Genomic DNA, 27,781 nt, shown 5'->3' on the forward strand with positions numbered 1-27,781 from the left:
TTCCGTCATTAATTATGGTCTATTTATTTGTTTGCCATTACTGGGTTGTCTTAACATATTAATCATTTAGGTATGAAAAATATAACAGGAGCTAAATGTAATAATACGAAGTCATCTACAATTCTATTAAATCTAAGAGCAAATATTTTGTTTTACTTCATGGAATTTTATATACTTAAAAATCACTCAAGTTACCATTTACGTATAAATGGCACAATCAATCAGCTTAAATAAATTATACATATGAACACCTTCACGTGTATTAGTTTTATATAAGAAAATCATAAATGTCTAAAAATTATTTTACAATTGTATAACAAATTTGAGACGTTTATTTTTTTTTATCTAAGGACACCTATTATTCGTAAATTCATCTTCAATCGGAAATGAATTTATTGTTCAATTCCAATTCATTTATTTTTATTCATAAGATTTTTAACATTTCTTATATTTCTCGGTTCAATTTCATTTTAAGCTTACACATTTTTTTTGCTTATTTTTAATTCTTAAAGTTATATATAAATACATTAACCGAGGGTTATATATTGAGAAATATTCTCAACAGAACAAATGTTTTATCTATTTTGCTCCAGGTAAAAGTTTGTGGCAAAATAAAACAGAGCCACAAAACTCCAGTCATTCACACACCCTTATTTAAAGTACCACTATTTTCTATATTATATCCACAAATTCTTTGCGAAAAGAAATTCAAAATAGGTAAGTGGAGAATTTTCTCTTTTAAATTAAGAGCGATTTTATTGACAAAAGAGAGGTCAGTTTGCAAAATTGTAAATTTTTAAATCATTTAATGACAATTTCGTTCTTTTTAGACATTTTTAAACAAAATTTACCAATTGCACAAATAATTTTTTTTTAAGTTAATCGAGCAGTCCTTTCATACCGTTTAAAAAAGGCCAATCATTCTCCAGTCATTTTTGCGTGAAAATTGTTTTCAAAAATTCCTGCGGAATCAGGCTTAATTTTAAATGAGCTTCAAAACGACGCACACATTTTAGTGTCCTCTGTTTCTTAAGACCCATTAAAAAGGAAAATTAGAAATAATATAATTTGTCAATATATATATATCCACAGTTTTCTTCTAAGTGCTTCTTAATTCAGTCAAGGATTCGAGAAGCACCATTAAATGATCAGTTTTCTTCAGCAGAATCTTCATCAGCTTCTTGAAGCCACGTGAAGAAGGAAGTCACGGATTTGATAGCGACTCCTTTTCCCTCTTGTTCATTCTGATCATTACTGCGTTCCCATTGAAAAAAGGCATCTTCCGACATTGCTTCTTCATCGTACAACGTATTAAATATCTGAACTAGCATGCCTATAAATGAGAAAACGATTAGTTAACAACAAAAGCACTGTCTCGAGGCAAATACGCCACCTTGAGGATGTTGGAGCTTGTTGACTAACGCTTGAAGAGCGTACAGGGCTTGAATTTCCAGCTCCTCTTTGTTATCCAAGTACTTCTTAAGAACCGTGATGTGCTCTTTGAAAATTTTAGTGTCTACGTGGTGTTGGCCTTTTGTCACTATCATTACAAAAACCAAAGATTAGGTCAAAATATTACAAAACGTTAAAAAATAACACTTACTTGTAATGGCACTTTCAGTGACTGCCGTTACCAAGGCACGTATATATGGAGGAGTCTGAATCAATTCCTCTCCAATATTTGCCTAATCGAATATTAGTTGATTAAAAATAAGAAAAATGTGGTTCTACTTTCAAGTTAAAATCTTACATCTATCCAGTCAAATATCTCCTCATTGCCAGCTTTCTTTCTCGACTCTAATAAATTATCTAAAACTTTCTTAGCCTCTTCAGCGGAAACTCGCTTAACTTGCAATTGATCAACATCGTGATGTACAGTGAACTCGAGTTTCTGACAAAACAATTTCAGATTAAAAAATCAATAAGACAAAATAGACGAAAACAACTTACCTTGTCAGCTATGAACTTTGATTCATTTACACTAGAATCTAGGAAATTTGACCATTTTAAACCAGAATTAGTCCACAATTCGTGGACTCGTTTAGGCCCCTATAAAAAGTAAGTATAAGAGTAAAAAATTAGCGGATAGGAGAAATTTGAGAGCGATATAGCTTACTTGAAAATTAGCTATTGAATGTAGTAATTCTGGCATAATTTTGGCGGCTACCCCATTTTCTACATACGGTTTTAAGGCGTCCTTAAGGAAGGCCATGGACATGCTGCCATCTTGAACCATGGGAGCAATCACGGAGGCTAAACAGCTCCAAATCTTGGGAACATCTATAGCAAGATCATCAGAAATATCTAATGTGGCTTGCAACCTAATAAAAACAGTAAAATGTTAACATTTCAATGAATGAGTCTCGGAAAAACAACATTACTGACCCTTGAATGTATTGAGACAAGGAAACTATTTTCTTGTGAACCAACTCTTTAAACAGCTGTCCCACCAGAGTTTGGGCCTGACTAGAACGTTCCAGTACAAGATTTATGGCTGCGTTTACGAACATGTGTACCGTATTTTGGGTCACTAATTCCTTCACACACTGGACTGCTTCCTACGATGAGTTGAAATAAAGGAACTATTAAGCTACTCATAAAATTTAATTTATTTAATAAAGAACCTTACTTTAGAATCAGCCATATGGCAATATTCGTCTATGATTGGTTTTGTCTTGTGTTCTATTTCTTCCTCTATTGACATCGAACTAATATCTGACACCGGTTCTGGAGCAGCAAGAACAGCAGATGGGGCCACTAGAACGTCTTTCACCTCAGGGGCTTTTGGAGTAGGTTCGGTAGGTTTAGCTTCAACAGAGCTTTGCTTAAAAGCAACCACCGCCGCTATGGCGTTTTCTCTTTCTCTATTATTTTGCGATGGTATTTTGTTACGTAGCTGAGGACCCTGTGGCAGGCCTGATCTACCCCTGCTAGGTTCTCTACTCGAAGAAGATGAACTATAAAAATAAATATGATAAATAAGCATTCAATTTCTAATTTAATAAAACTTACTGTTGCATCATTCTTCTGGATTCTGGCTGTTCCTGAGTCATCAAAGCGCTAAATCTATTGGAAGGAGCCTTGCTTTCTGGCTCCTGACTCATAGCTTTAGTTCCGCCACCACTGCTACCTCTGCTCCAGCTGGCATACCCTCTTCCACCTGGTCCTAATTGAATTGCTTCAGCTTCTACAGGCTGTAAACACCAAATTACCTTTAAAGTACATCCTATAAAGTATTGACATTTTTTAAAAGCACATACCTTGGTAATTTTTGGTGGAATTTTGCTGGGATCAAAACTATTAAAGGGTGTGGCCCGGCTCTTTCCTCCTCCAACAGTGTTCCAACCATCTTCGCCACTATAGCCACCCTGCATACTTCGATCTAGGACACAAACATTTTCTTTAAAATTGTGATAATGGCAAGCGAACAAAAATATTTCAAATAGATTAAATAAAATTAATTCAGATATACACATAATGTATAACTGTTATAAGCATTTAGGTTGAGGAAGAAAGGGGCATGTTTGCCAGTCAGTTTTAAAGACAAACTAAAACAAAAACACTCCCACCCCTAACATATTTTTAAGCTTTTAAAACTTCCAAGTTAAATAATTTTCTTTTATACGGATAATATTTAAAAAATTCCACAAATGTTGGATAAATACCCAACAATCACTACAAGTTTTGCTTTGATATATAATTTTCTTCACTATTTCTGCTGAAAGAGAGAACACCAATTCAATTTACGTGATTCAAACAGGGTTGGCAAAAAAAAAACAACAGATTTTTTAAAAACATTTAAAAATCCAGAATGGTTAAAGCCAATTGTAACCGGTGGGTTAAACCGGTTAAATCTATTAATAAAAAATGCTCAATTAGCTTATATCTAGCCCTTATCACTTCGAAAATGCTCAAATTGCCAGATTTCAAAATTATGTTTTTGTGAGGTATAGCAGACTTATTTACCTGCTTGTGTACCCTAACATGGCAGCGTATTTTCACGCGCAAAATGAATTTTAAGATCCCCTAATTGCTTATTTCTTGCTCTCATTACTTACGACAAAACGGAAGGTTTAGTTTTAGGTTTTTCAATATTTCTAATTAATTTCTCAATTATTTTTAATAAAAAAAAAATGTTTTAACCATGGATTTTTTTATGTGGTTAGATCCAGCTTAATCCAGGGTGGTTTATTCCAGTCTGGCTTTTGCTCGCCAACCCAATCAAACTTGTTTGATCATTCACTCAAACCACCAATTATCCATGGATCAATGCATGTTTTGATTTATTTATCGAATATGTCCTTGTTGTTAGTGTTCAAAGTCAATTTGGTATCTTATACAGGCATTCTTGTTTTAAGTTCAGTTAACTGTCTCTGGTATTGCATTCTGTTACAAAATACTGGGTACATTATCTTCATTACAGTACTGGAGCAAATTATATTTTAATAGAACCTCATTCTTCTTTGACATGATATATACCAGACTCCATCCAAAGTGGTAGATTTCAAAATTGATAGGTGCATGATGCCAGAAGTGATGTGTTGCAGCCGCATCAATTAATTGGATTCTACTAGCACAAATAATGCTTCCCTGACAGATTTCTTCAAGTTTCGTATCATGGATGCTTCTATCATTGTTATCTCAGTTCCCCCCCTTCCGTCAAGGGTTGCATGGACCACCACTTCTCAACTTATACCTAGTCAGACCACCCCTTAACAAATTGCTGGCAATGCCATTAAATATAAAGCAAGCTAATGTAGAAGTAACAAACTTACAACGATTGCATGTACTATATGACTGGTTTGGCAACTGATCTTTATTTCCCGTTTGTACTGCAAAAATATGATTCTCAACTTGCTTCATATACTCTGCTATAATTGTCTTCTTGATATTCTCTGGAGTGAATTGCGAGTCATCATAATCATAAATTTGTTGTACCAAGTCTTTAAAACTTTTAGGCAATTTATAAATCAATTGATATAAGTCGTTGTCTTTAACTTCTTCTCCAGCCTCCATCATTTGTCTCTTAACATTGCACAGTCTTTCTATAAAAGCTGGTATTGGCTCATTATACTCGCAACCACTTGTATAAAATTGCTCTCTGAGAGCAACATTTTGAGCCTGTGATTTGGAAAAATTTGCATCTTTTAACAGCACCCAAGCTTCATTTGAATTCGTTGCTTTCCCAATTAAACTTTGCAAATTGTCACTAATTGATACATCAATTGTTGAGTAAGCCTGAGCTTCCCATAACTGTAATTTTTGCTTGTCAATGCTGTAGCATCCTCTCCTATTGGTGGCTTCTCTGTTCCATTTACTATATTCCACAAGTCATTATCTTTTAGCCTTTGTTCAAGTTCGAAACTCCAATTGTTATAATTATATACTGTTAATTTAGTAATTGTATTTACAAAATACGTTCCTTCCGCCATTTTCAACCCACGACTTCAAATGCTTGCCATCAAGGAGGATTTATGGCTTGGCGAGCTAACATTCAAAACTAAAACTAAAACTTTTTGTCAATAGACGGGTTTAAGTCTCTGGAAAACATGTAGGACCAACTTGCAGGAGTGTAGCTTCATTAAGTCTTCCATTAGACTTTTCAAGAAGGTGGCTACAACCATAGTGGTATTAAACAGGTGAGGGAAATTCTGACCCCTAAAAACATTGAAAAGGGAAATCCAACCAAAAATTAGCTAAATCTAGGGAAATTTCAGGGGAAAAATGATTTTATTCAAAGCTAACATAAAAAATGACTTATTATGAAAGAGTTAATACAACAATATGTATTTTGTTGGACTCATGATTTTGATACTGGTAAAATTGTTCCTAGGTTTTATTCATTGCAAGATGAAAATAAAAGTATTATTTTTCAGGACATTTGATATTTTTGTTTTACCATGTCTCAAGTTATTGTTTAACTCAAATATCATTGTTTTTGGTGTTTTGGAAATCTAGGGAAATTTCAAGGGTCAAAAAGGAAAATTCCATTATCCCAACCTGGCATCACTGCAGGTGGTAAATAACGTTATGGCATAGAATAGTAAAAGTGGTAAATAATTCCATGAATTATTTACAGTATTTAAAACTTAAACCCATATTTATGGAGATAAAATCTTAAAGATTTAGAGAACAGGCATATTGAGTAATGAAAATGAAGTTAAAGATCTCCTTAAGTTGTTATATTCCATTTTCTGAATGATTTTCTTTATCTCACATTTTTATACTATCTAAACCTATACATTTATTTACCAGTAGCATGCACAATATTTGGAAAAAAAGTTGTATTTTTGAAACACTGCTTGCATTGTCTTTCTATTCGGTGATTTTCTTATTGTTAAATTGACTGCAATATTATTATTCCGCGTTATATTATTTTGTTGTATACCTTAAGCTTCGTTATTGTCCATTGACAAAATCTTTGTACATTATGATTATGGTCATTATGTTGCCATTTAAAACAATAAATACTTTAATTAGAAAAACCAAATGTACCCCATTCCCATAATAATGAACTACACCTAGCTATACTAGTTCCAACTAACCAACTCAAAGCTTTATTACCACAAATTATGATCCACCATTATCTGCTGCCACCAGGGTATACTGGGTATGTTCAGTAACAGTCACGGAAAAAACCCCGATGGATTTATATTTTCCACCGATGAGCTCTTTCGTCATAATGAAGCTATTCAGTCATCAGTGTTTTTTTAAAATAGCTTTGAATTTATAGTAGTTTTGCATCAGTCATCGGAAAAACCGGCTCTTCCAGCCGATGACTTCGGTGAGTAACCGGTGACCATCGTGACGTCAAACCCGGAAACGCGAAAAAGCGTACAGTAGGAAACCGATGTCAGTGATTACTAATTGGCGAGTCCAATGAGCAATGTTGAATGTACCCATGATTGAAACCAATTAATTTCAACAATTGACTGGTTAAAAAAATCTTGTACGTCAAACCCTGCTACCATTCTTTGTAGGTTGTGGTAATAGCAAACAAAACAGTATCATCGAGTATAGATTTAGTAAAATGTTCAAATATACTTAACATACAACTTACTAATTAGACAGGTTAAAAAGCGATGTTTACTATCGAATCAATAAGCTTATTAAAAAACTTCATCCTAGATAAGCAGTTAGATATTTAAAGCAATCTTAAATTAGGCCCCTAGTGATGGGGTCACTGAGCATGCTCTTGTACTCCCTTATATAGGGGCCTGGTGTTGAACCAATACCGATGGAGATTTTGCTAAAAACTACCTTTTCAGTTTATTCCCAATTATTTCAAATTTAGGTCAGATAATGCAGCTAACAATGATTACATAGGCTATTACTAACTCCACAGTATAGGTGAAAATCGCGAAAAAAAACCAGTAAATAGGCACACTGATTTATCATCAGTATTGGCATTGATTCAAACTAAATATTGGAATTTGCGAAAATACGATATTGGCTACAACCATAAGTCTATAATATTGTTCCATCGATTTAAAAATTAAAGATTATTTTTCCACAAGTTTGTCCTTTTACTGAGAGCTAGTAACAAAGTGACATCACCAGAAGAAAATCTCCCCCTAGCGAGGCGCTGTCTAAGGTTACGTGTGAGGCGGGAGAAAGCGGGAGAAAGCGGACGTAAAACGTCAACAAAGCCCATAATGTAGTCTCTCTTGTGAATAGCTCCCAATAAAACTTTTGCATATGAAGAATAGAAAGTGTCATACTTTTGCATGTGAAGAATAGGAAGTGTCACACTTATGTAACAATATTATAACACTTATGCTACAACTAATTATTACAAAAATTTTGATATTTACTTTTTCTCCTGTCTCGGTCATCCATTCTCTTGGGCATCATGTGTGGAAGGGGTTGCTGAGCTTGATATTGCTGAACTTGAGCTTCCCTTTGGACATCCATGTGAATTTGTTCAATCGTTTTAGGATTGTTATCCTCTCTTCTAGGAACCCAGGTTCTCTGTTCACGTAAATTAAAATGAAAAATACTTGAACTTTAATTTTTATTTGATATTTTATTTTATTAAATTATCAATCTTGTTATCAGAAACGAGGAATTCCACCATGATAAATCATCACACTAAGTAAGACATGGTATATTTCATCACAAAAGCTTCGAAACAATGGCGTAACTAGGTCAATGTACCAAATGGGTAGCTTTGAAGCAGAACATTATTTATAGGATTTAAAAACACGGCCATCTGCCATGACGATTGAGCTGTCAGCAGCTTAAGAATAGGGCGGGCCCATTAGGTAGATACGCCACTGCTACAAAAACAAGTTATAAAAAACCATACCGTTCTCAAATCCATGACATCTTGTAACATGAATCTAACTCTTGAGCTTGTGTTTCTACTCTCCACAGTTACTCTCATTTTCTTGAAATAATCATCCATCTACAAAAGATTAATTTATTGTTAAATCAGAGGGAAAATTTGACATCCATAAAGCACTTGATATGGAAAAAACCCAGCCCAAACGAGTCTTCAACTTTGGTTTTGTGAAGATTTCAATGCAAAAACCTTCTCTATTGGTATTGAGCAGAGTTATAAGATTAAGTTTTGTGTATATAGGATTAGCTTAAAAGGGATTTAAAAAAAAACTCAAACTATTTAATCTTGGCTTACAAACAGTGAGGTTAGATTAGTAAGGTTTTAAGTTTAAGTACTGAGTTTTCACACCTGTTTAATGATTAACTTGTGAAGCTTTGTTTTAAATTAAATTACTTCATAGATTGATAATTTTCAAAATAAAATAAAAATGTCCAACAATTGCCATCCCTGGGAACTGTCTGAACTATAAAATTAAAATTTAGCTTGCGTTAATTGAAATGTTCCATTTGATTTAAAAAATGTCCAAACAAGTTTCTCAAAATTTTGTTGCAAAAGTAAATGTGTAAACCTAGTTGGCCATAGGAAGAACTAAGCCACTCTCAAATCACCAAATTTAAAAGGGCACTTTAAGAAACTCACTATTTTGCTTTGTGATTTTTCATTTATCTTTTCATCAAGCTCTTTGCCAATAGTTGTCATCAGCCTACAGAGGCACTCCAAGGAATCTTCGTCACCTTGCTTAAGCAGCTTGTTCAAACAATCGTGCATAATGTTTGCAGTTAACATGTTTAATTTATATAATTCACCAATAAACCTGCAAAAACAAAACAAAAAGGTCCCTCAGTAATTCCCAACAACTTAAAAGAAACCATATCGTACCTAATATTTCCAAGACACCTCCTACGAACTTTCCTCTCTTCCTCTTCAAGTTCCTCTTTTAGAGCTTTCTTTTTATCCTCCTGAAACAGCCATTTTCTCAAAACCCCCTACTTAAAAAATGTTTATCCTAAAGAGGTTTCTACAAAATGACAACTCACAGATTCCGTCAGTCCAATTTGTTTGAGCCTATTATCGCGGTTAGTTTCATCTTTGATGTCTTTCTCAAATTCCCTTTGACATTTGGTAAGAAGTAATTTTCTAAAATTGACATTTCCATTTTGAACGCCATCAGCAGGTACCGCTTTCTGCAAAAATAAAAATTAGTTTCTAAATAAAACCACACTGTACCCAAAGCAGTGCGTACCATCATAAGATGCTTGCACATATTAGCATAAGGAACACTAAAATTTGGCTCATCAACAGCTTTTTCAAAAACCAGGTCTATTACACCCTTAAGCCTAGATTCGGTGTCAATAGGAAGTTCAGTAACTTGATCCAGTAATGTGGTAAACTTTTGAGGAGTGAGCTTGTTTAAAATACCACGAACTCTCCTATAAAGTTCCTAAATACCAAAAACAAAGTTAATAGATCAAATTTAGGATATTAAAAGCTAATAATTCAATATTATGAAACACACTTCTGTCTTCTTCTCTTCTTCGTTTAATTCTTGTAAAGTCATCACTTTGTGGGTTGGTTTCCAGGCATTGCTTGCCTCGTGCAGTTTTACATCCTCATTCAAAGATGACGAAAATGAAATAATCTTTTTCGGTTTATCCCTACCCTGTTGACTTTGCCGTCTATTTATTCCGCCTTGTGGCTAGTGAGAGTTAAAAAGTGGTTAATTGATTAGAGCCGGAATTTCTTTAAAAAATACTTACTGGCCTTGGAGATCCACCGCTACTTCTAGCATATTGGGGCACAAATAAGTCATGTTGATTCCTGTGAATGGCTGGAGTTTGACCAGATAGGGGAGGAGGTGCCTGCCTTGAGAGATCAGGGAGCTTATGCTGTAAAGCTGTATCTTTTATTACATCAAGATTAGGAAGTCCTTTTGGTTTTTGTAAGGACATTGGTTTGGACTGTAGTGTAATTAGGAAGGCACGGTCATACTGTTTTTTCCCTTCTGGGTTCAGAGGACTCCACTGATCTAAAAAATTCACCACGATCAAAACAAATTACTCCAAAGCTGTCTAATTACCCAAACAAAACCCTTAACCTATTTAGGATTGCAGTAATAAGAGTATTTTTACCTTCTTTGTATTGATATTTAGGCATCTCTGGTTTTGGAGGTTCAATTACTGGGGTAGGCTCGATGATAGCCTTTTGACTCACTCGCTTATTCTCCTCATTTTTCTCCGCAACTTTGCGTTCTTCTTCCGTAACTTCATCCAGATCTTTATCTCCGCTAGTTGTTATTTGCTCAGGAGCTTCAGGTGCGACTGATATAACTGGTGGCGGCGAAGGCGATTTAGAAGAATCAGGAAGAGCGGGAGAAGCAACTGACCGAGATGAATCCTTGAAAAAATTCAAATGATAAAGATTAATATTCCAGTAATATCAAGTCTTATTTATGCAATTTCTATTCTAGAAGATCATTCCATAATATTGGATTTAATATTTTACTTAGAAATATTAACAAGAGTGACATAGTAAAAAAAAATTTCCTTGCAAGGAATTGTTAACCGCAGGGTTCATTCTATACATGGAAAACCAATTTCCCTTTTATTTCCATTGATTTTCCCCGTATATTTCCAGGTGGAAGAGCAACTAATGTCTCGAGGCAAGAGAAGGGTTCTAACTGCCATTGGGAATTAAATTTTAAGATAGAACATTATCAACCCTCACAAATTTTGGTGATTTATTGGTCAGCAGTATAATTCCCTGATATTTCCAGGTTTTTCCTGTATTCCAGTTTTGTATGAACCAGCCATGCCTGTTTAACCATGAAGAAAAAGCCATGGTAAAAAGTTTTTGATTTCATATTTTTTTAGCATAACTAGCTAATTATAATTTTTTAAATAATGATCAGCTAGGCGAATACCCAAGGCACCACCTTTAACCCAAGTTATCTAGACTTTTAATACCATTAATTCTGTTGGCCGGGTTACAATTTGTATGAGGGTGATGGCAAGCCCTTCATGCCACGCGAGCCAACACTTACCATTAATCCTCTATACAAATTTATGGAAAGGGGGAAACAAAGAACTCTAGGGAAAACCCCTTTAATCAGTGCGGAGAGAACTCGCAAACTCTAAGCAGATGGAGTTGTTCAGAGTTTTCACCCAGTGCCACAAGCTGCAAGGCAAAGTGCTAACCACTCCACTTACTATACTTTGTCATCTGCTAAATGCATCTTGGTATTCACATTCCACACTGGAGTAATTTTTCTAATGGTTGGGGACTTTACAGCTATATCTTATCAGATAGCTTTAGCAAAATATAACTACAGGTTAAAACCTTATATCACTTTTTTTTTTAAAAGTCGAATTTTCAGCTAACCCTGGTATGAACCATGAACTGGTTAAACATTTTGCACGTGAAGTGTCACACTTATTTAAAATATTGAACATGGATAACTATGAAACGCTATTAAATTTTAAATGCCTACCAGTTAATTGATCCAAATACTTAATTTATTTTGAAGTTTAATGAAATTGAAAAGTGTATGATAAAATATTTACCTCTTCTTTATCTACAAAGGCATCCATTTCACCACCGTCCTTGCTTTCTCCTTTTCTATTGAGCTCCTTCATTTTCTTTTTCCTATTCTTCTTACCATCACGTGCTAAGGCCAAAATATAAAGAATCATTACTACAGTGGTAACATCTTGTTGATATTACATTGGTTATTATAACATAATAATAGAGTAAGCTTTTCAACCATTGAAAACAAATAGGTGCAATATATCAAATTCCCTGTTACCAGCTATCATAGCTTTCCCTTAGTTTTATAGGAAATGTTTAAATGAGTTTTTCCAGCATAGCAACATGCACATTATCACCGTGATCATTAATCATAATAGTTTTCTGGCTTTTCTTGAGCAAATCAAGATTTACAGGATTGATATTTCATGATCCATTTAAGTACTAAAATTATATGCACAGAATAAAAAAATAACTTTTTATTTACTGGGATTATACTTAAAGTGATTACACTTCTTTGACTCTCTTTAACATCGTGTTAGACTTTAAACAAACACACAAGTTTAGATACTTTCTCTGCGCCTAGTAGATTATTATTAGCCAATAATCAACTATAGAACCGCAGTATCAGTTTTCAATATTACAAAAATTTCGCAAGAACGACGTTTTAGTTTCATTTATGTACAAACAGTTTGGCCAAGAAGACATTTTTTTTAGTTTCGTAGTGTTTGAGTAAAAAAACTGTAAAATTAGGAATAGTTTAGAGTGAATAGTACCAAAGTTAATAAAACCGGATTAAAAAAAACAACCTTGGTTTAAGCCACGGTGCTTTAAAATTATTTCATTGGAAAACTATGGTTCATAAATAAAATATATAAATACATGGTCAGAAATACACATATTTGATGACAAATTGGGACAAGCCGGTGAAGATACTGGTTTCATATTTATATACTAGATGGATAACTCTTCTTAAACTTATTTTGAAATTCAAATCTTTTAAGTTAATAAACTGGCCGTAGTAAAACAATTTAGTGCCTCAATAGAACCTTAATTACTGGAAATAACTATGCTTCCAGACAGAAACCAAAGGCTTAAAGGCCTAGGTTTTCTTCTGCCTGTCCCCCTTTAAATTAGGCCAACATGTTCAGTGGTTAGCCTACCACCAGGGTATTTGTGCTCCACTAAGTTAATTTATGGAGGTTCCGAAAGGACGGGAAGATTTTAATTGAAAGCAAAAAACTAAGTCGTAAAATTTTTTACCATTGGAAATTCTTCAATGGATATAACACAAATTATATAATTTTATATAAAACTAAAGATGTGGCGGAATGCCATTGTTCAACTCCCCCCCCCCATGCCATAAGGGCTAAGGTATGGGATTAGAAAGTGTTTGATGATAGGAGACAATTTCTACCATAAGTGAATTTTTATTTTATTTATTTTATATTTTACTTTAATCAGAAGTTAAATTTAAATTGACCTATATTTCAGTAAAAAGGTTATTGCAATGTTGAAAATATTAGCCAACCTTTCAAGGAAATATATGATAATCATACAATTTGTTATAGATATAGAGTAAAATTACCTTCAAAAAGTGTCAGGAGAAAATCGAATTCCCTGACCTTTTACAAATTCTTAAAATTCCCGGATTTCCAGGTTGTCAATGACGTGTGGCAACTTTGTCATAATTTTTGGAAGCTATGTAAAGGGCAATTTAAGTTTTTTTTGGTAAGGGTCAATAACTAAGAATTGGCCTTTTCAGTTAACAGCCTCGTAGCGGCCAAAGTGAGTTCTTTAGTTTGCAATTAGCTCAACGACATATCACGTCAAGACAAAGTGGGGTTTAATCATGTAGTTCCATATGCGTAGAAATAGACTTAACATAGGAAAATTCAACACTAAGTTTATCGCGTTGGCCGCTACGTGAGCTGATAAGCCTAATTGGTCATAGCGGTCTAGAGGTGAGGAGGAAAATACGAAATGAAATGTAACAACATTATAAGCCACATCCTTAGTCATGGCTTGACTAACTTGTTTTACCATTGGGTAAAAGTAGATGAAAGTGGCATAATAATTTTGAAAATTTGGTATAGGCCTACATCGAAATTTATGGTCAACAAACACAGGATAACAAGATTACTTAACAGCTGTTAAGAGTGATCACTTGGGTTACTCACTGATAATTTTTTCTTTTAGTGCCCTAAATTTATTTTATTTTATTAAAATCGAAAGTTTTTGGTAGCCCCTTTTTCAGGGGGGTACGTGGCAGTACTAGTTATTTCACGTTGGATAAATAATTTGCAGTTTGTCGAGACAAAAAAATTGAGGCCAAATTTACGTAACTCGAAACGCCACGAAAAACCGGCTGAAACCCAATACGACTACACCCTACAACTGGCAAAATAAATATTTTTTTCAACCACGCCTGGAATTTCAACTCAAAAATAGACCTTACACTTCAAATATCATCAAAGCCCTTACGTAATCAAGTGCTCTGGTCACAAATAGTCCGGGGCACCCATAAAAGGACCTCATTTACCCCAACTATTGAAACAAAGTAATGAAAATTCCACCCTTACCTCGATTGGACCCAAAATGGGCGTAATGATTGCTACGACTATCCATGATATTTTAAGCAAATGATATACGCAATTTTCAGGTTATCTAGTCTTAATATCTCCAACGCGAAAAAACCATCACCACATTACGATTTCCAAAACCATTTTAAATCAAATGCGCTATAATAACCTTATACGTCCGAGCATGATGGTTTTAAGATGATTAGACATAATTACGTATTCACATTCCACGCTGGAGTAATTTTTCTAAAGGTTGGGGACTCTACGGGCTATATCCACGCCGTCGGTTCGCCTAAATTCATGATGGCGGCACGCATAACGAGCACAACGAGGCAGAAGTAGTGCCGGCCGAGGAGTAGCTTTTTTTCTATTTTATTCTTCTGTAGTAAAGGCAAAGCGAAGAAAACATCCCAGCGCGGAAAAGTATAGAAAGTTTTTAGGGGGAAAGGCGAGCGAGACAGAAGAGGCAAATCCGGAGAGACCTCGTGTTCGGGTAATGGTGCCGACTCCCGCTGAACATCGAAGTTACAAATATAGACGCGAAACTCTGGCTAAAAAGAAAAACTTTCTTAGCTCGCGACCATAGAGGCAAACTTGAATCATCGGGAAAAGATATCGCGTCTCTAAGCCTCGGTTTCCAATGGGACACTCGCGATTAAGAGGGCTAAAGAAAACCCGGGGCAAAAGGTTTCTCCTCGAAGACAAAAATTATTCGCGAAAATGCTGTTTCACGACAAGATAGCCACGTCTACAGACAGACCAGAGAAAACGATATTCTTAACGGAGACGAAAAAAGTTGATTTTTTTTTAAAAAGGGGGTTTAAGGGAACTCCGTAAGAGGGGAGGGAGAAGAGCCCAAGGCCTTTTCGAAGTTCTCCACCCGGACCTGTTTGGAGAGAGCAGCGAAAGATGCTAGGGCCGCTGTTGAATGAGAAAAGGGGGTCCGACAATATATACCGCCTTCCCCCAAAAAGAGAAGATTGCGAATTTTAATACGCCTTATAATATCTTTAACCCAAAATTATCCCTTAAGAGTCCACTCTAGAGAGGAAACTTAAAATGAACAATCCTCGCGAGCCAACAGGTGTTACTCCGAAATAGGACGTTGGAAGTTTACCGGTACAAAGGTAACTAGATAAATATTAAATACGTAAGCAACGTCTAATCAGCGAAAGAAGAGACAAGAAATTCAGAGTTCCCCGACAAGATAGCCAAATTTAAGGATATCCTCCTCTGGGCTTTTTTTATTGGCCTTCTCACATAGCGACCAACGCGAGAAACTGCTTGATTTTTGCAAATCATCCGCGAATCACGATTTGCAAAAGAGACTTTAGTAGTTAGACGAAAATATAGCAGATTACAATCGTATAGCGAGGACAAAAACATGGTTGGAACAACCAAAGTGCTTTGAACGAAGGCACCAATAGCACTAATATGATTTTTGCATTCATTACCCTAAGCAGTCGGACCGACAGTATTTATGCGTGGTGGCGGAGAGGTTAGCACTTTCGCCTCGCAGCAAGAGGGGCCGGGTTCGATCCCAGCTTGAGTTTTTTACTGACCTTTTTCGTGGTAATGAATTTCCTTACAGTTTAATATTAAGGTAACAGTTCTGGTTATGTTTTTAACTAAAAAATGTTGCTAGGTTTACAAACCTTACGTTTTTCGATCACATTAAACCAAATTTTTGGATCAAGGACATCGCACTTCTATGGGAAATTGCTTTTTACGGATTTATTTAAAATTTAATATGTTAAAAGGATCAAAATTGACTATTGCCAATTTTTTCCAGCTCCTATTGTTTGCGCAATATCAGTGGTCAAATAAACTTAGTATATAGTCTTTTTGTGATCAAAGGACACAGTTTCGGAAACTCACCGATTTCCATTTATCACACATTCTAATTTATTAATTATTACTTGATTATATTTTTCTTTATTAAACCATTTCTTATGAAAATTCATCGAATAAATAAGTTTAAATTAATGAAAAATAAGTTATGTAGTTTGGATTTTAAATACGGGAAAGTTAATGTGCAAGTGAACCCTAACCCGCAACGCAAACCAATATAACGTTAATTGTTTTAACCAAAAGACTATACAAAGTTTTTGTTCAACTTTGACCACTGATACCAGACAAACTGTAGGAGCTAGGAAAAATTGGCAATGGACAATTTTGGTCCATTGACCAGGCAGGGTTACCACAGTTTTTTCACAATCAAATTCCCTTACTTAGCCAGATTTTCCCTTGACTTATTTTGTGTCTAGATTTTGTATTTTTGAACCTATATTTTAGAAAATGTTTCCTATTTGCAAGCGAAATTAAATTCCCTGACTTTTAGATTAATTTTTAAAATTCCCTGACTTTTCCCTGATTTTTATACCCATATTCAAATTCCCCGACCTTTAACTGATTTATATACCCACATTCAAATTCCCCGACTATTCCCTGATTTATATACCCATATTCAAATTTCCTGATTTTCCCAGGTACCGTGGAAATCCTGCCTGGCTTAACAACACATTTAAATTTGAAATAAACCCGTAGAAAGCCATTTCCCATAGAAGAAGTGTGATGTCCTTTAAACCCCTGACATTTGACAAAATTCATGTGGCCAGTGGCGTAGCCAGGATTTTGTTTCGGGGGGGGGGGGGGAGAACGCCATTGAAAAACGGTAAAAAAATAAAGATATTTGTACGTACGACCATACGTTTCGGAGGGGGGGGGGCATGTGCCCCCTGGCTTAGGCTCCAGCCATAAGCAAATCCAATCAGCCTTTTATATCATTGGTTCCCTAATGACTCCAAAGAGCACGCTGGTGTAGGGTTGGCAAGAGCCAGCCGGACTTTCTAAAACCACCCTTGTTTTATCTGGTTTTAACCACCGATAAAATCAATCCGATTCTGTAGTGGAGAAGTGGAGTAAAGCTTTTTCCAAAATGACTGCCTGTGGCCTTTCAAGCGGATAAATTCTGGCTAGCAGACGACAAAATACGATTTTCTCCTTTACACCTCATTTTCAGGAGTAAAAGTAGTAGCACTAATACTCCGGAAAAAGCGAATAGTTTATGGGACGGTGTAATTCTCATCCACTGAACAGGCGAATACAACGTTTTAGGGTAAAAAGCGTACACTTAGTCCGAGAATAGGCGAAAAGAAACTACTTAGTAAAATCTGTTTGAAGAACCATTTTATAAGTTGGTATGTCACAGTTGGCCAACTCTAAATTTAGCGGACGCTTTGTGACTGACTCATGGCTGAAATATTAAATGCTAAGAAATACACTAAATGTGAAACATTTCTGGTCTATGGTCGTGCTACTAGTAGAAAACCCTAAAGATTGTAAATTGAATTCAACATCAGATCAGTGCCATATAGTCAATATTTTGGTTCGGCGATAAACTTTTTAAATTTTTCCAACAGACTCTTAAGCCATAGGCTAAATTTTATTTCAGTTTTCAGCTTCAAGGCGTTAAGAAGCTATGATAACTGGACAGTCAATTTAAAGAACTTTTAACAACAAAAAACAAGTAACGAAAGGCCAACAACAGCGAGACACTGAGAAAAAACCAAACGTCATTTTTCCTTTTTTAGACTGCGCGTTAATAAAGTAAAAGCGTTGTATTTTGCTAAGCCAAGAAAACTACTTATTGGGTTCCAAAAAGGGTTTAGTGAGCTTATGAGAACTGGCACGACCTAATAGCCTAGGTAACGTGCAAGAGCAGGTACTACTCTAGAAAAACGTTGCGTTGCCCCAAAAGACAAGTGTTTCAAGGAGCTGTTTTTAGCACTGTATTTCAATAACAATTTGACGAGTAACGCAAAAAGACACTAGTATGGTACATAAGAACAACAAAAAGATAAAGAACTATCAAAAAGGTACTACCAACGATGGCACAACTAAAACGTAACTAGTAACATACAAAAAGCAAATGGTACTAATAATATGCCTAATTAACTACGAAAAATAACTAGTAATGTGTAAAATACTACAAAAGTTATTGATACGCCTGAACTACAGGAAATAAAAATCAGGTGATTTACCTTCTAAAGCTTCCTTAGAATCCAGTTGTAAAGGAGAAGTAACTTCCCTCATGTCACCATTGTGCTGCGGTTTTGAACTGTCCACAATAATCGCGTCACCAGGGGTTGCAGCGGGACTCTCAATTGATGAATCAGTGGCAACAGGGGTTGATGTCTCTGCCTGAGGAAGTGTTTTTTCAACCGATTGCTCCCGAGGAGGCACGCGATCATTGGAAGAGACACTTGAGTAATTCAATTCATTTACTGAAATTGGACCCGAAGACTGCAAATTAACTGAAGTCCTACTTTCTGAAGACACGGTACTGACAGGCGTGGATTCATGCGCAGATGTATCTTGAATAATGGGGAAAGATACGGGTAAGGTTTTAACAGTTTCAGAAAGTTCTTTCGTCAGGCTGGTTTGCATAGTCTTGCTTATTGAAGTATTTGTAGCAAGTACACTATTCTTGTCAACCACACCGACGTAAGTGGAGTTCGTCATGGGCACATTATGTTCAGTTTTTTTAACCGGGTAAATTTCACTAACATTTTCAGCTAGTGGAGGAAGATTGCTGGGAATTATTGGCGCTTCAGTCTCTTGAGTTACTAATGGAGGAATCGAAACGTTACTTGATGGTGCCAATTGAACATTTCCAGAGCTCATCGAGTGGATTAGTTTGTGGGGAGTGACTTCTCGCTCATTCTGAACAGCTTCGGGCAACGACGATTCAAATTGCACTGTATCCATAGGTTGCCCAAGTTCGTAAACCGAAATGGTTTCTTCTTGCATTGGCGCTACAGTTTCAAAATTATCATCAATGACCTCCGGCCTCTGGTTCAAAAGCTGCCTCGTTCCAGGAGTTAAATCTTCCGGATGACAAGGAGTTACCTGAATTGGATTAATATTTTCTAAACAATTTGGGCGGGCAGCTACTGGTATAGTTTCAGTCATATATCGTTTCTGGTGAGCAGCATTTTCTAATTTAATATTTGAGAGAGTAGGAGTCTGAGGAGGCAGACCATCAGTCATACTGGCACCGCCATGATAGACAGGGATGGTCATATTGTCCAGTCTTATCCCCACATTTGTTGGAAGCTGAGCTTTTTCAGGTAAGGGCTCCTGACGGGGAGCACCAACAGTCGTTGCTACTGATGCTACTTTTGCAGCAAATTCGATTGCCACATCACTCACCTGATTCTGGGTCGGGGGTTCCTGTTTAGAGAGAAAAAAAGTTAAATACAGTTTTTCCAATGGTAAATTTCAATACATACCGACGACACTGAATCTTTTCTACTCGATGATTCTGACAAAGACTGATTTGAACTATTTTGATCGCCGCCAAACAAAACTGCTTCTGTAACATCTGCCATCGTATGTGGATCTTGTATTTTTATTATACTCTTTCCTGTTTGCGGGGGAGTGGGTTGAGGTGAAGCACTCGGTACACCAGTACGTTGATTTCCAGGATACATAACATGATTAAAAGGCGAAATCTGTGGGACTGCTCCATAAAAAGCTAAAATGAGTAGAAAAATATTGAATAAATAACTTAACTAGAAAATTCTTTAAAAAAACATGGCAGAATTGTTAATTTTTGCACAATCAACTTTCAGAACACCCTCATACCATATCTTCGTAATTTCAATAATTAATTCAGGAATGTTCACAAACTTGCTTTGTCCAATATAAAATTTCAATCCCTGCCATGCTTACTCAACAAAACTCGCTACAAGTTTACAAAAAAGTAATATGGCACATGCTCAAACCATAAAAATTTTAACAGGTACTATCTATTAAGGTTTACTGCATTAAGATCTTTAACAATTTGAAAAATCATTTTCTTAAATCTGGTCAGTCAATGCAAAAATATATTAGTCTCAAATAATGGTAAGGTGATTAATAACTATCATTAAGCGAAACCAATGATTTAAGATTGAATATTTTAGTGCTCCCACAAAAATCTCGAAAAAGGAAAAAGGACATTTCATGTTAAAAATGGCCTAAAACCCAATAGGCACTTATAAAACATCTTCATGGAAATTTCCAAGAAGTAATATATCCGAGAGCCAAGACCTGCAAGTTACTACTTGTTGAAATAATGGGAACTTTTCACCTGTAAACAGAAAGTCTTCTTTTTGCTAAGCCACAATATGTCCAAAAAAAGCTACCTGGTTAAAAGGGAACCCTTGTTGCATACCTTATCCATTATTTCAACAAGTACTCTATAAACAGTAACTTTCCAGTCCTGGTTCTCTGAAATATTACTTCTTGGTGATTTCCTTAGAGATGTTTTTATTATACATTTATTTATATTTAATTTTAAATTATTAGATCCCAAGAACTAATTTAGTTTTAAATTACCTGAAAATAAAAAATGACAAAGTCGTAAACTACCCTAGAAACAAAATATATTAAGCTAATCATGTTTTTCTACTTATTATTTAAAGTAGACAACCAAATCACAATTTCTATGGTGGTTTAAGGGATATTGTAGAAAAATTGGTATTGTAAGGACCTGGCGGGAGCCCCGATTTATTTCAAAGAACCAATTTTAAGAAAATAACTATAAAACTAACCTAACTTCCTAATAATTTAAAAGCGAACCCTACTGAGGAGCTTAAAAATCAAATTGAAAATAATAAATGATGGCAAAAATGACAGAATAAAAAATAAGAGCATTTGCCACACACCAGTTGGTCTTTGATGACTGTACACAAATTGGGCAGGATTACCTGGAGCACCAGCATTATACATCAATTGTTGTTGTGGGGCCGCAGCAGGCACATTTGGATATCCCTGGGTTGTTGGAGAGTAATGATTTGAATACTGAAATTAAGGATGAATAAAAATTAGTACTCTAATAATGCTATTTATAGATAAAAAAAAAGCTTTATTAATTGGTCCAAGGCCACTTTAATTTCTAGCCCCCCCAAAAACAATTATCAGTCTTTTAAGGTAATGCAGGGCCCCCACCTCAAATCTTAATTTTTTTACAGGAAAAATAGGATTATATTTCTAAAAATATAGGACTGACTATTTTTTTTCTCAAAATTATAGGATTATACTAACTTTATGCATTTAAAAACCAAAACCTATATTTAGTAAAATAAATTCCCTTAAAAATAGAAAATATTTAACCATTTTAAAACCAAAATATACTAGTAGCTAATCATGTTAACAATAACAAAAGTATAGACTTTGTATAGGTTTTTATCCTATAGCTCTATCTAGAACTGAGTGGAGAGATTTGAAACGGACAAAATATCAAAATTATAGGACTTTTTGGGAATTTGGCTAAAAATATAGGATGTTTTTGAAAATAAAGGATTTTATAGGAATTATAGGACCTCTGGGGGACCGTAATGCAACATTCTTTTAGCACTTAAGCATGTGCCTACCGCTCTTATCAAATATCAATGACTAATTCATTGTTGGCCTATCACACATGTACTAATAACCTACTATCAGATAAGATTAGCCTTAACTTGTCTATTTCATTACTTAGTTTTTACACAAGTAACCAAATGTATAAAAGTTTAAAATAGGCTTAAAAAATTCAAGTTTTGATTGCACAATGCTATCAAAATCTATTATGCTTAAAATAAATTTGATTGGTAGATATTCTTTACTTACTCCTATATGGATAGCTTGGTTGGGTGCTTGACCTCTCATAATTTGCGTATGCTGCATGTTTGGAAATTGGTTTGGAAACCATACATGGTTGCTGTACTGATTCTGCGACTGCTGAGCAGCATGATTCATGGCTCCTGGTGAGCTCCAGACAGCAGTTGGGTTAAAAGCTCTAATAACGTTTCGTTGTTGATGAGGGAATAATGCCTGCAAATAGAATAATCAATTAAAAATATTGTTTTTGAATATGAAATGGAAGAACAGCGTGGAACGCTATAGTTAACAAAATACAATTTGATTTTCATTAGGGAATAAACAGTTCATAATAAGTAACTAAAAACTGTATCAATACCATAAGAAAGAAATAGAACTGTGTAATGAAAGGTAAGCCAATAAAATTAAAATGAGTAACAGGTTACCAGTACCAGTTGAAAATAAAAACAATAACAAAAACCATAACAATACAAATGAAACATGAAGAGATTGAAAGTTCATCAATACACGCAAAAACCAGAAGAATTTCAATACAAAAACCCATAGTGCTAGGCATGCTATCATTCTATAACTATGTTAATATTATACAAACCAATTTGTTTTGCGTAATAATATTTCCAAGAGCCAGGTCCTGCAAGTTACTGTTTATACAGTGCTTGTTGAAATAATGGAAACTTTTCACTTTTACACATGCAAAAATTGTTTCCTTTTAACAAGGGGTAAGACACTCTGAACTAGGTGTACACTGCCGATCTTTTGACAGTGCTAAATGGAACTCGCTAACTCTTGAAAATATGTACCTTTAACCGTGCTAAATGGACGAACTCGGTGTATAGATTATCTGAGACTGTCTTACCCTCGCCTTTTAACCAGGTAGCTTTTTTTTTTATGTTTTAAGGCTTAGTAAAAACCCAGAACATTCTATTAAGAGGTGAAAAGTTATCATTATTTTAACAAGCACTACATAAACAGACTTGCAGGTCCTGGCTCACGGAAATATTACTTCTTGGCAATTGCCTTGAAGATGTTTTATTGAAGTGACTATTCTGGCACAGATAATAAAAAAGGTGAGATCAAGGCAAATTATACAGGGAAACTTGGAAGATTTGCGATTTGTAGTAATATATTTTACGCTAGCAAGAAATTTTTCACGTTAACTAAGAATATTTGGGTGATACACCCCCCCCCCCCCCCCCCCCCCGCCTACTGAGGAAGAGTATGAGACTACAAGAAAAGCGTTCTGTCTTCCCTTTTAACTGAGGAATGAAATACAATAGGCATGGTTTTTCTTCAAAATAACACAAGGTGAAAAGGATGCTCTATTCCTATTCTTAGTTAATGATAATTAAATCTTTACCCTAGTAACTATTTCTAACTTATAGATATTTCTCCAAGATATATACGTAGACCTACCCGCGACTGGAGCTGTGGTTGATGTTGGTGAACCACTCCAGGAGCGGTAGGTCTTTGTCCAGGAGCGACGGGATGCGGCGGAACTGAAGTAGCAGTGGGCATTGTTGATTGTTGTTGCTGCGGTGGAGGTTGATTGCCTGCCCCAGCAACTCCAGAAGGGTTCGAATAAAGCCCTTGGTTATTTTGAGCCTGCGAGGGCAGGGCAGACTGTTTGCTCATGTCATGAGGAGAACCAGTTACGCTGGCCACTGGCGCAACGGAGTAGTGATGCAAACCTGAAATCTAAATAAAACAAAGCTACAACACCATATTGCCGCTACAAACATGGCATTTTAGTCCATAACTGAGGAAAAGAATTATTTCCAAACCAACTTCAGTTTTTTTAATTAAACCCTAAAAAAAATTAAATAAGAGCATTTCTAGTTCTTTCTATATTGTATAATTTAGCTTTGGAAACAAAATATTTTACAATTATATTGTCTGCCGTTACGAGGAAGAGTAAAAGAAAACAATATTAAAAAAAAATGGACTCCATATGGTTAAGAGGTATGCAATACCAAAGTAAAACCAAATAACCAAACCAAATTATACATAAAGCAAAGCCACAATGAAAAGCAACGGGTTGGATTCCACACCAAATAAAAATGGATAAATTATCAAACTACCATGTTATAACTAACACTAATGGTACCGGTAACCTCAACACATTTCCAGTGAGATTAAATAAAAGGCCTTTACTAAGACAACCAAAGTATAGAACTAAATATCAATAGTAAAAATGGAAAAATGAGCCACAATACTTACTTGTTGCGGGTAGCCAGATCCTTGCCTTAAGTAGTCGTCTGTACCTAAGAATACAGACATTACATTATGGAACTACCAGCTGCAGATTGATACTAAATGCTAAATACAATTAAACACTTACGTTGAACTTGAGTTATATGCGATACTGGAAGGGTTTGCTGTATCCGAGAGTTGTTACTACAGTTTTAAGTTAAGGAACGTAAAGCGAGAAAAACTAGAGAAAGTGAGAAAATAATTTAGTTTCTTGGCACAAAATAGCCAAAAATTTCAAAAGAAACTACACCAAGATTCTATACATTAAAAATACAATTAGTTTAGGAAGTTAAAAAAATAACTACGAATACGCGCTAATCGACGTCTACTTACGAAAATGATTAGTATTCGTTAATAATAAGGCCCGACCTATCTTGTACGAATTTATAGTTTTAACTATTTAAAAGGTCGAGGTAGTTTTTCACACTTTACCGTAGCGAGTAAAGCGAGTTATCCAACAAAAAGAGAATGGCCACCTTGCCACGTTACCAGGTTTACGTACGCAGACTTTTCTCTCGGCGCGATTCGTAAGGCACGCCTCACTGTTTACAGGTTCAGCTGCTGCAGCGATCGCCGCAACGGGAGACTCTAAGTCACACGCATCAGCCAAGGTCGTTCGCGAAGGGGTAACGGCGTAACGTATTATTTTCTATAAGAGGTGTCCGATTAAAATAGAAAATTTCGAGTACGGAAACGCTTAAACTTTCTGGCTGACCGAACCTTTCGTGGATAACGGCCTCGCAAAAATTGATTAACACCTCTTCGTGACTCGTGACGGGCAAAATTTGCAGATTTCAAACTAATATTAAACCCGAGATTGTCCACGATTCCGAATATAGATCGGATTGTAGACGTATTCGACTAGGGGGTCACGAACCCTTCGAAGGCCGACGAGTATGGAGAAAAATATTGCGAAATTCACGTGATAGTATAATAAAATGGCATACCTCAAGCTCGAGTGACAGTAGAGAAGAAAACCGACCTCAAAACTGATTACGCGAGTAATCAGAGCCACGCCACATAGCAGAGGCTTACTAAACTTTGTTTGCAAAAACGCATACCCCCAAAAAATACACTAAAAACTTCAATAAAATTTCGCGACATACCCGGGAATTTCGGCATAAAATTTGCGTTACACGGCTACTTTTATGGGATGCATCGCTGATTTTAGAAAATACACGACAACGAAAACTGGCGCGAAGGTCAATGAATCCGCGATGTAAACGTTCGGCGCACGATTATTTTAAGTCTAAATTCGAACATTCTTTTCCCGGTTATGGTATTTGGGCGCTTCAAGGCGCGCTGACAAAAAAAGTGTTTAGTAGTCCCCTGATAAGCAAAATCAAAAACGATAAACTATTTATTAATACTTGGGAAAATAAACATTTTCAAGGGGCTTCGAATGTAGTGGGATTTTTAGGAAATAAGATAACGAAGGAAAATCTGCTTGAAGAAAATTATTATCTGGCAATTTTCCCCATTTATTTGCATTAATTTTAAAGGGAGGAAGAACAGATGTTAAGCATTGGGTGTAATGAAGTAATAGTCTTGTTGCAATGCCTATGTATTAACACACACCCCATTTTAAAATAGTTCAAATGTCCTTACCAGAATGTTATAAAAAGGGGTATTTAAGTGTGATTCTTATTAATCTTGTTTTAAAATTGTGCAAGTATTTTTTTTCTCATGACATCAAAAGAACTAGTAGCGATCTTAGGCGTAGGCACGCAACTAAGGCTCCAATTTTATTTATTTTAAAACGTGGTTTTAGAATAGTGGGTACGCTACTGATTGGAACATTTTAAAGATTCAATACTCAATAATAATGGTTCATTTAGGCTAGGCTCTCCTTCCATAGAATCGAGGGGAAAAATAGAACCCCTAAGTAAAATTTTTCTATTTTTACTGACAACTCCACATCATTAACTAAATAATCCGTTTATCCACACAAAAGTATAAAACAAAGCTAAAATATGGTCACGCTCGTTCTATCACAATATTGATGAAATAGATATATGCCCAAACAATCCTTAAAAACAGTTTCTACTCATGGTTTTACACTTATATCAAAGAAAGTTTCCATATTTAACAAATACAGTCTAGTTATATTATAACAAAAAGATAAGTTTTTCTATGATGTAGGAGATACATTAAAATTTTGTAGCTATAAGATAAACTATGGTTTAGTAATAAAATTGTCATAATTCATTTAAATGTATCTCTGCTGTTTTTTGGACACAAATAATGAATGCAAGTACATTTTTAGCGTCTATGATAAGTATCTTACGTATTACATTACCAGTAACTAGACAAATGTTAAACTACAAGCAAAGATTAACTCTATATCCATATTTATCATTACATCAGTGTCAGTTACTAGCAAACTTGTATAATGTACTATATAGTGTATAAGCCTAACATCAATAGTAAAGATGGAAATGTAAAAACAACAGGAAAGATTAGTATTTAAAGCACATAACTAACACATAATACGACAAAGAAGCAAGCTTGGTGTTCCAGCTTCCAGGAAGAGAAGAAAAATCAATGATCTCGTTCATATGTTAGGCTTAGAGAGTGCAAGGCATAAAACTGACTTACCGTTATAACGAAAGGTATAACGAATACGGCTCGCAAAACTATAATTTTCACAGGAAATTTATTATCGAAGGTTTTTAAAAAGGATACTTATATTGAGCTCTCGTCTGTTGGTTGTTGTGAGTTCCCGGTGTATGTTTTCCCTTCTGCAAGTTCATTGCAAAGTGATAATAGAGGAAGTGGAGTTCATCCTTGCTTTACGCTGTATTTAGCATAAAGTTCGTATTTTTTGCCAAAAACAAAACTGAAATATTTAAGTTATCAAATTGTGATTTATCTTAAGTTTCAATTTAAAATATTATATTTTAGGCTAATAAATTGTGTAAATGGATGATTTCCGATAATTAAGATAGTTGAACAGAGGCAATATGGCTGCCGGCGTATTACAATTTTTTTTATTTCTTTTGCAAACGCTAAGTGCAAGCGCTTAACAAAAATTCTTCTTAGCGGCTAACGGAAAAGCGTCACGAGATGGCAAGAAATACCAAAGACTAAATATTTTACGGACTCATATGCAGCTCTGACCTGGTTTAACTGATATAATTAGGCTGTGTCTGAATAATTAAAATTGTTTAATGAAAATGAATTTTCATTTTATTTATTTTAGCACAAGAATACACTCTACGAAGTTTATTTAAGCTTATGTAGCGTAGCTGGTCAAAAATACCTAATACATTTTGAATTGGAAGTTCACTAAATCAAAATAAGTAAGGGGAGAGAAGCGATTGGTAAAATAAATAACATAATAAAATGAGTACAAAAAATTAAAAAATATTAGTAATATAATCAAAATAAAATAAAGTAGTTTAAAATATTAGATTATATACTTTATTTAAGATTA

At 35.1% G+C, this 27,781-nt stretch overlaps 1 protein-coding gene across 4 annotated transcripts; it reads right to left on the bottom strand.

Annotated features, from left to right (window-relative positions):
- Window positions 1-27,311, bottom strand: LOC149925494 (eukaryotic translation initiation factor 4 gamma 3-like). Of its 4 annotated transcripts, none has more exons than XM_090161053.1 (28): window positions 27,031-27,311; window positions 24,434-24,489; window positions 24,313-24,356; window positions 23,509-23,790; window positions 22,105-22,308; window positions 21,204-21,297; window positions 19,743-19,987; window positions 18,492-19,683; window positions 11,905-12,008; window positions 10,474-10,738; window positions 10,102-10,370; window positions 9,861-10,040; window positions 9,588-9,785; window positions 9,382-9,528; window positions 9,224-9,303; window positions 8,984-9,158; window positions 8,309-8,407; window positions 7,815-7,971; window positions 3,261-3,382; window positions 3,013-3,194; window positions 2,630-2,957; window positions 2,386-2,558; window positions 2,117-2,321; window positions 1,951-2,049; window positions 1,751-1,891; window positions 1,604-1,685; window positions 1,394-1,540; window positions 1-1,333 (listed from the first exon to the last, which is right to left on the bottom strand). In XM_090161053.1, the coding sequence occupies exons 1-28, from the start codon at window positions 27,096-27,098 to the stop codon at window positions 1,149-1,151; spliced, it is 5,523 nt and encodes a 1,840-aa protein (XP_090017179.1). In that variant the 5' UTR covers window positions 27,099-27,311; the 3' UTR covers window positions 1-1,148. The 4 variants fall into 4 exon arrangements, with proteins under 4 accessions (XP_090017179.1, XP_090017178.1, XP_090017180.1 ...); XM_090161052.1 differs by having other exon boundaries at window positions 21,162-21,297; XM_090161054.1 differs by lacking the exon at window positions 27,031-27,311 and adding an exon at window positions 24,679-24,817 and having other exon boundaries at window positions 21,162-21,297; window positions 24,434-24,526.
- Between the last annotated feature and the right edge of the window lie 470 nt (window positions 27,312-27,781).

Source organism: Leiobunum rupestre, chromosome 10, assembly GCF_980474605.1.
Source record: "Leiobunum rupestre chromosome 10, qqLeiRupe1.1.hap1, whole genome shotgun sequence".
NCBI lineage: Eukaryota > Metazoa > Arthropoda > Arachnida > Opiliones > Sclerosomatidae > Leiobunum > Leiobunum rupestre.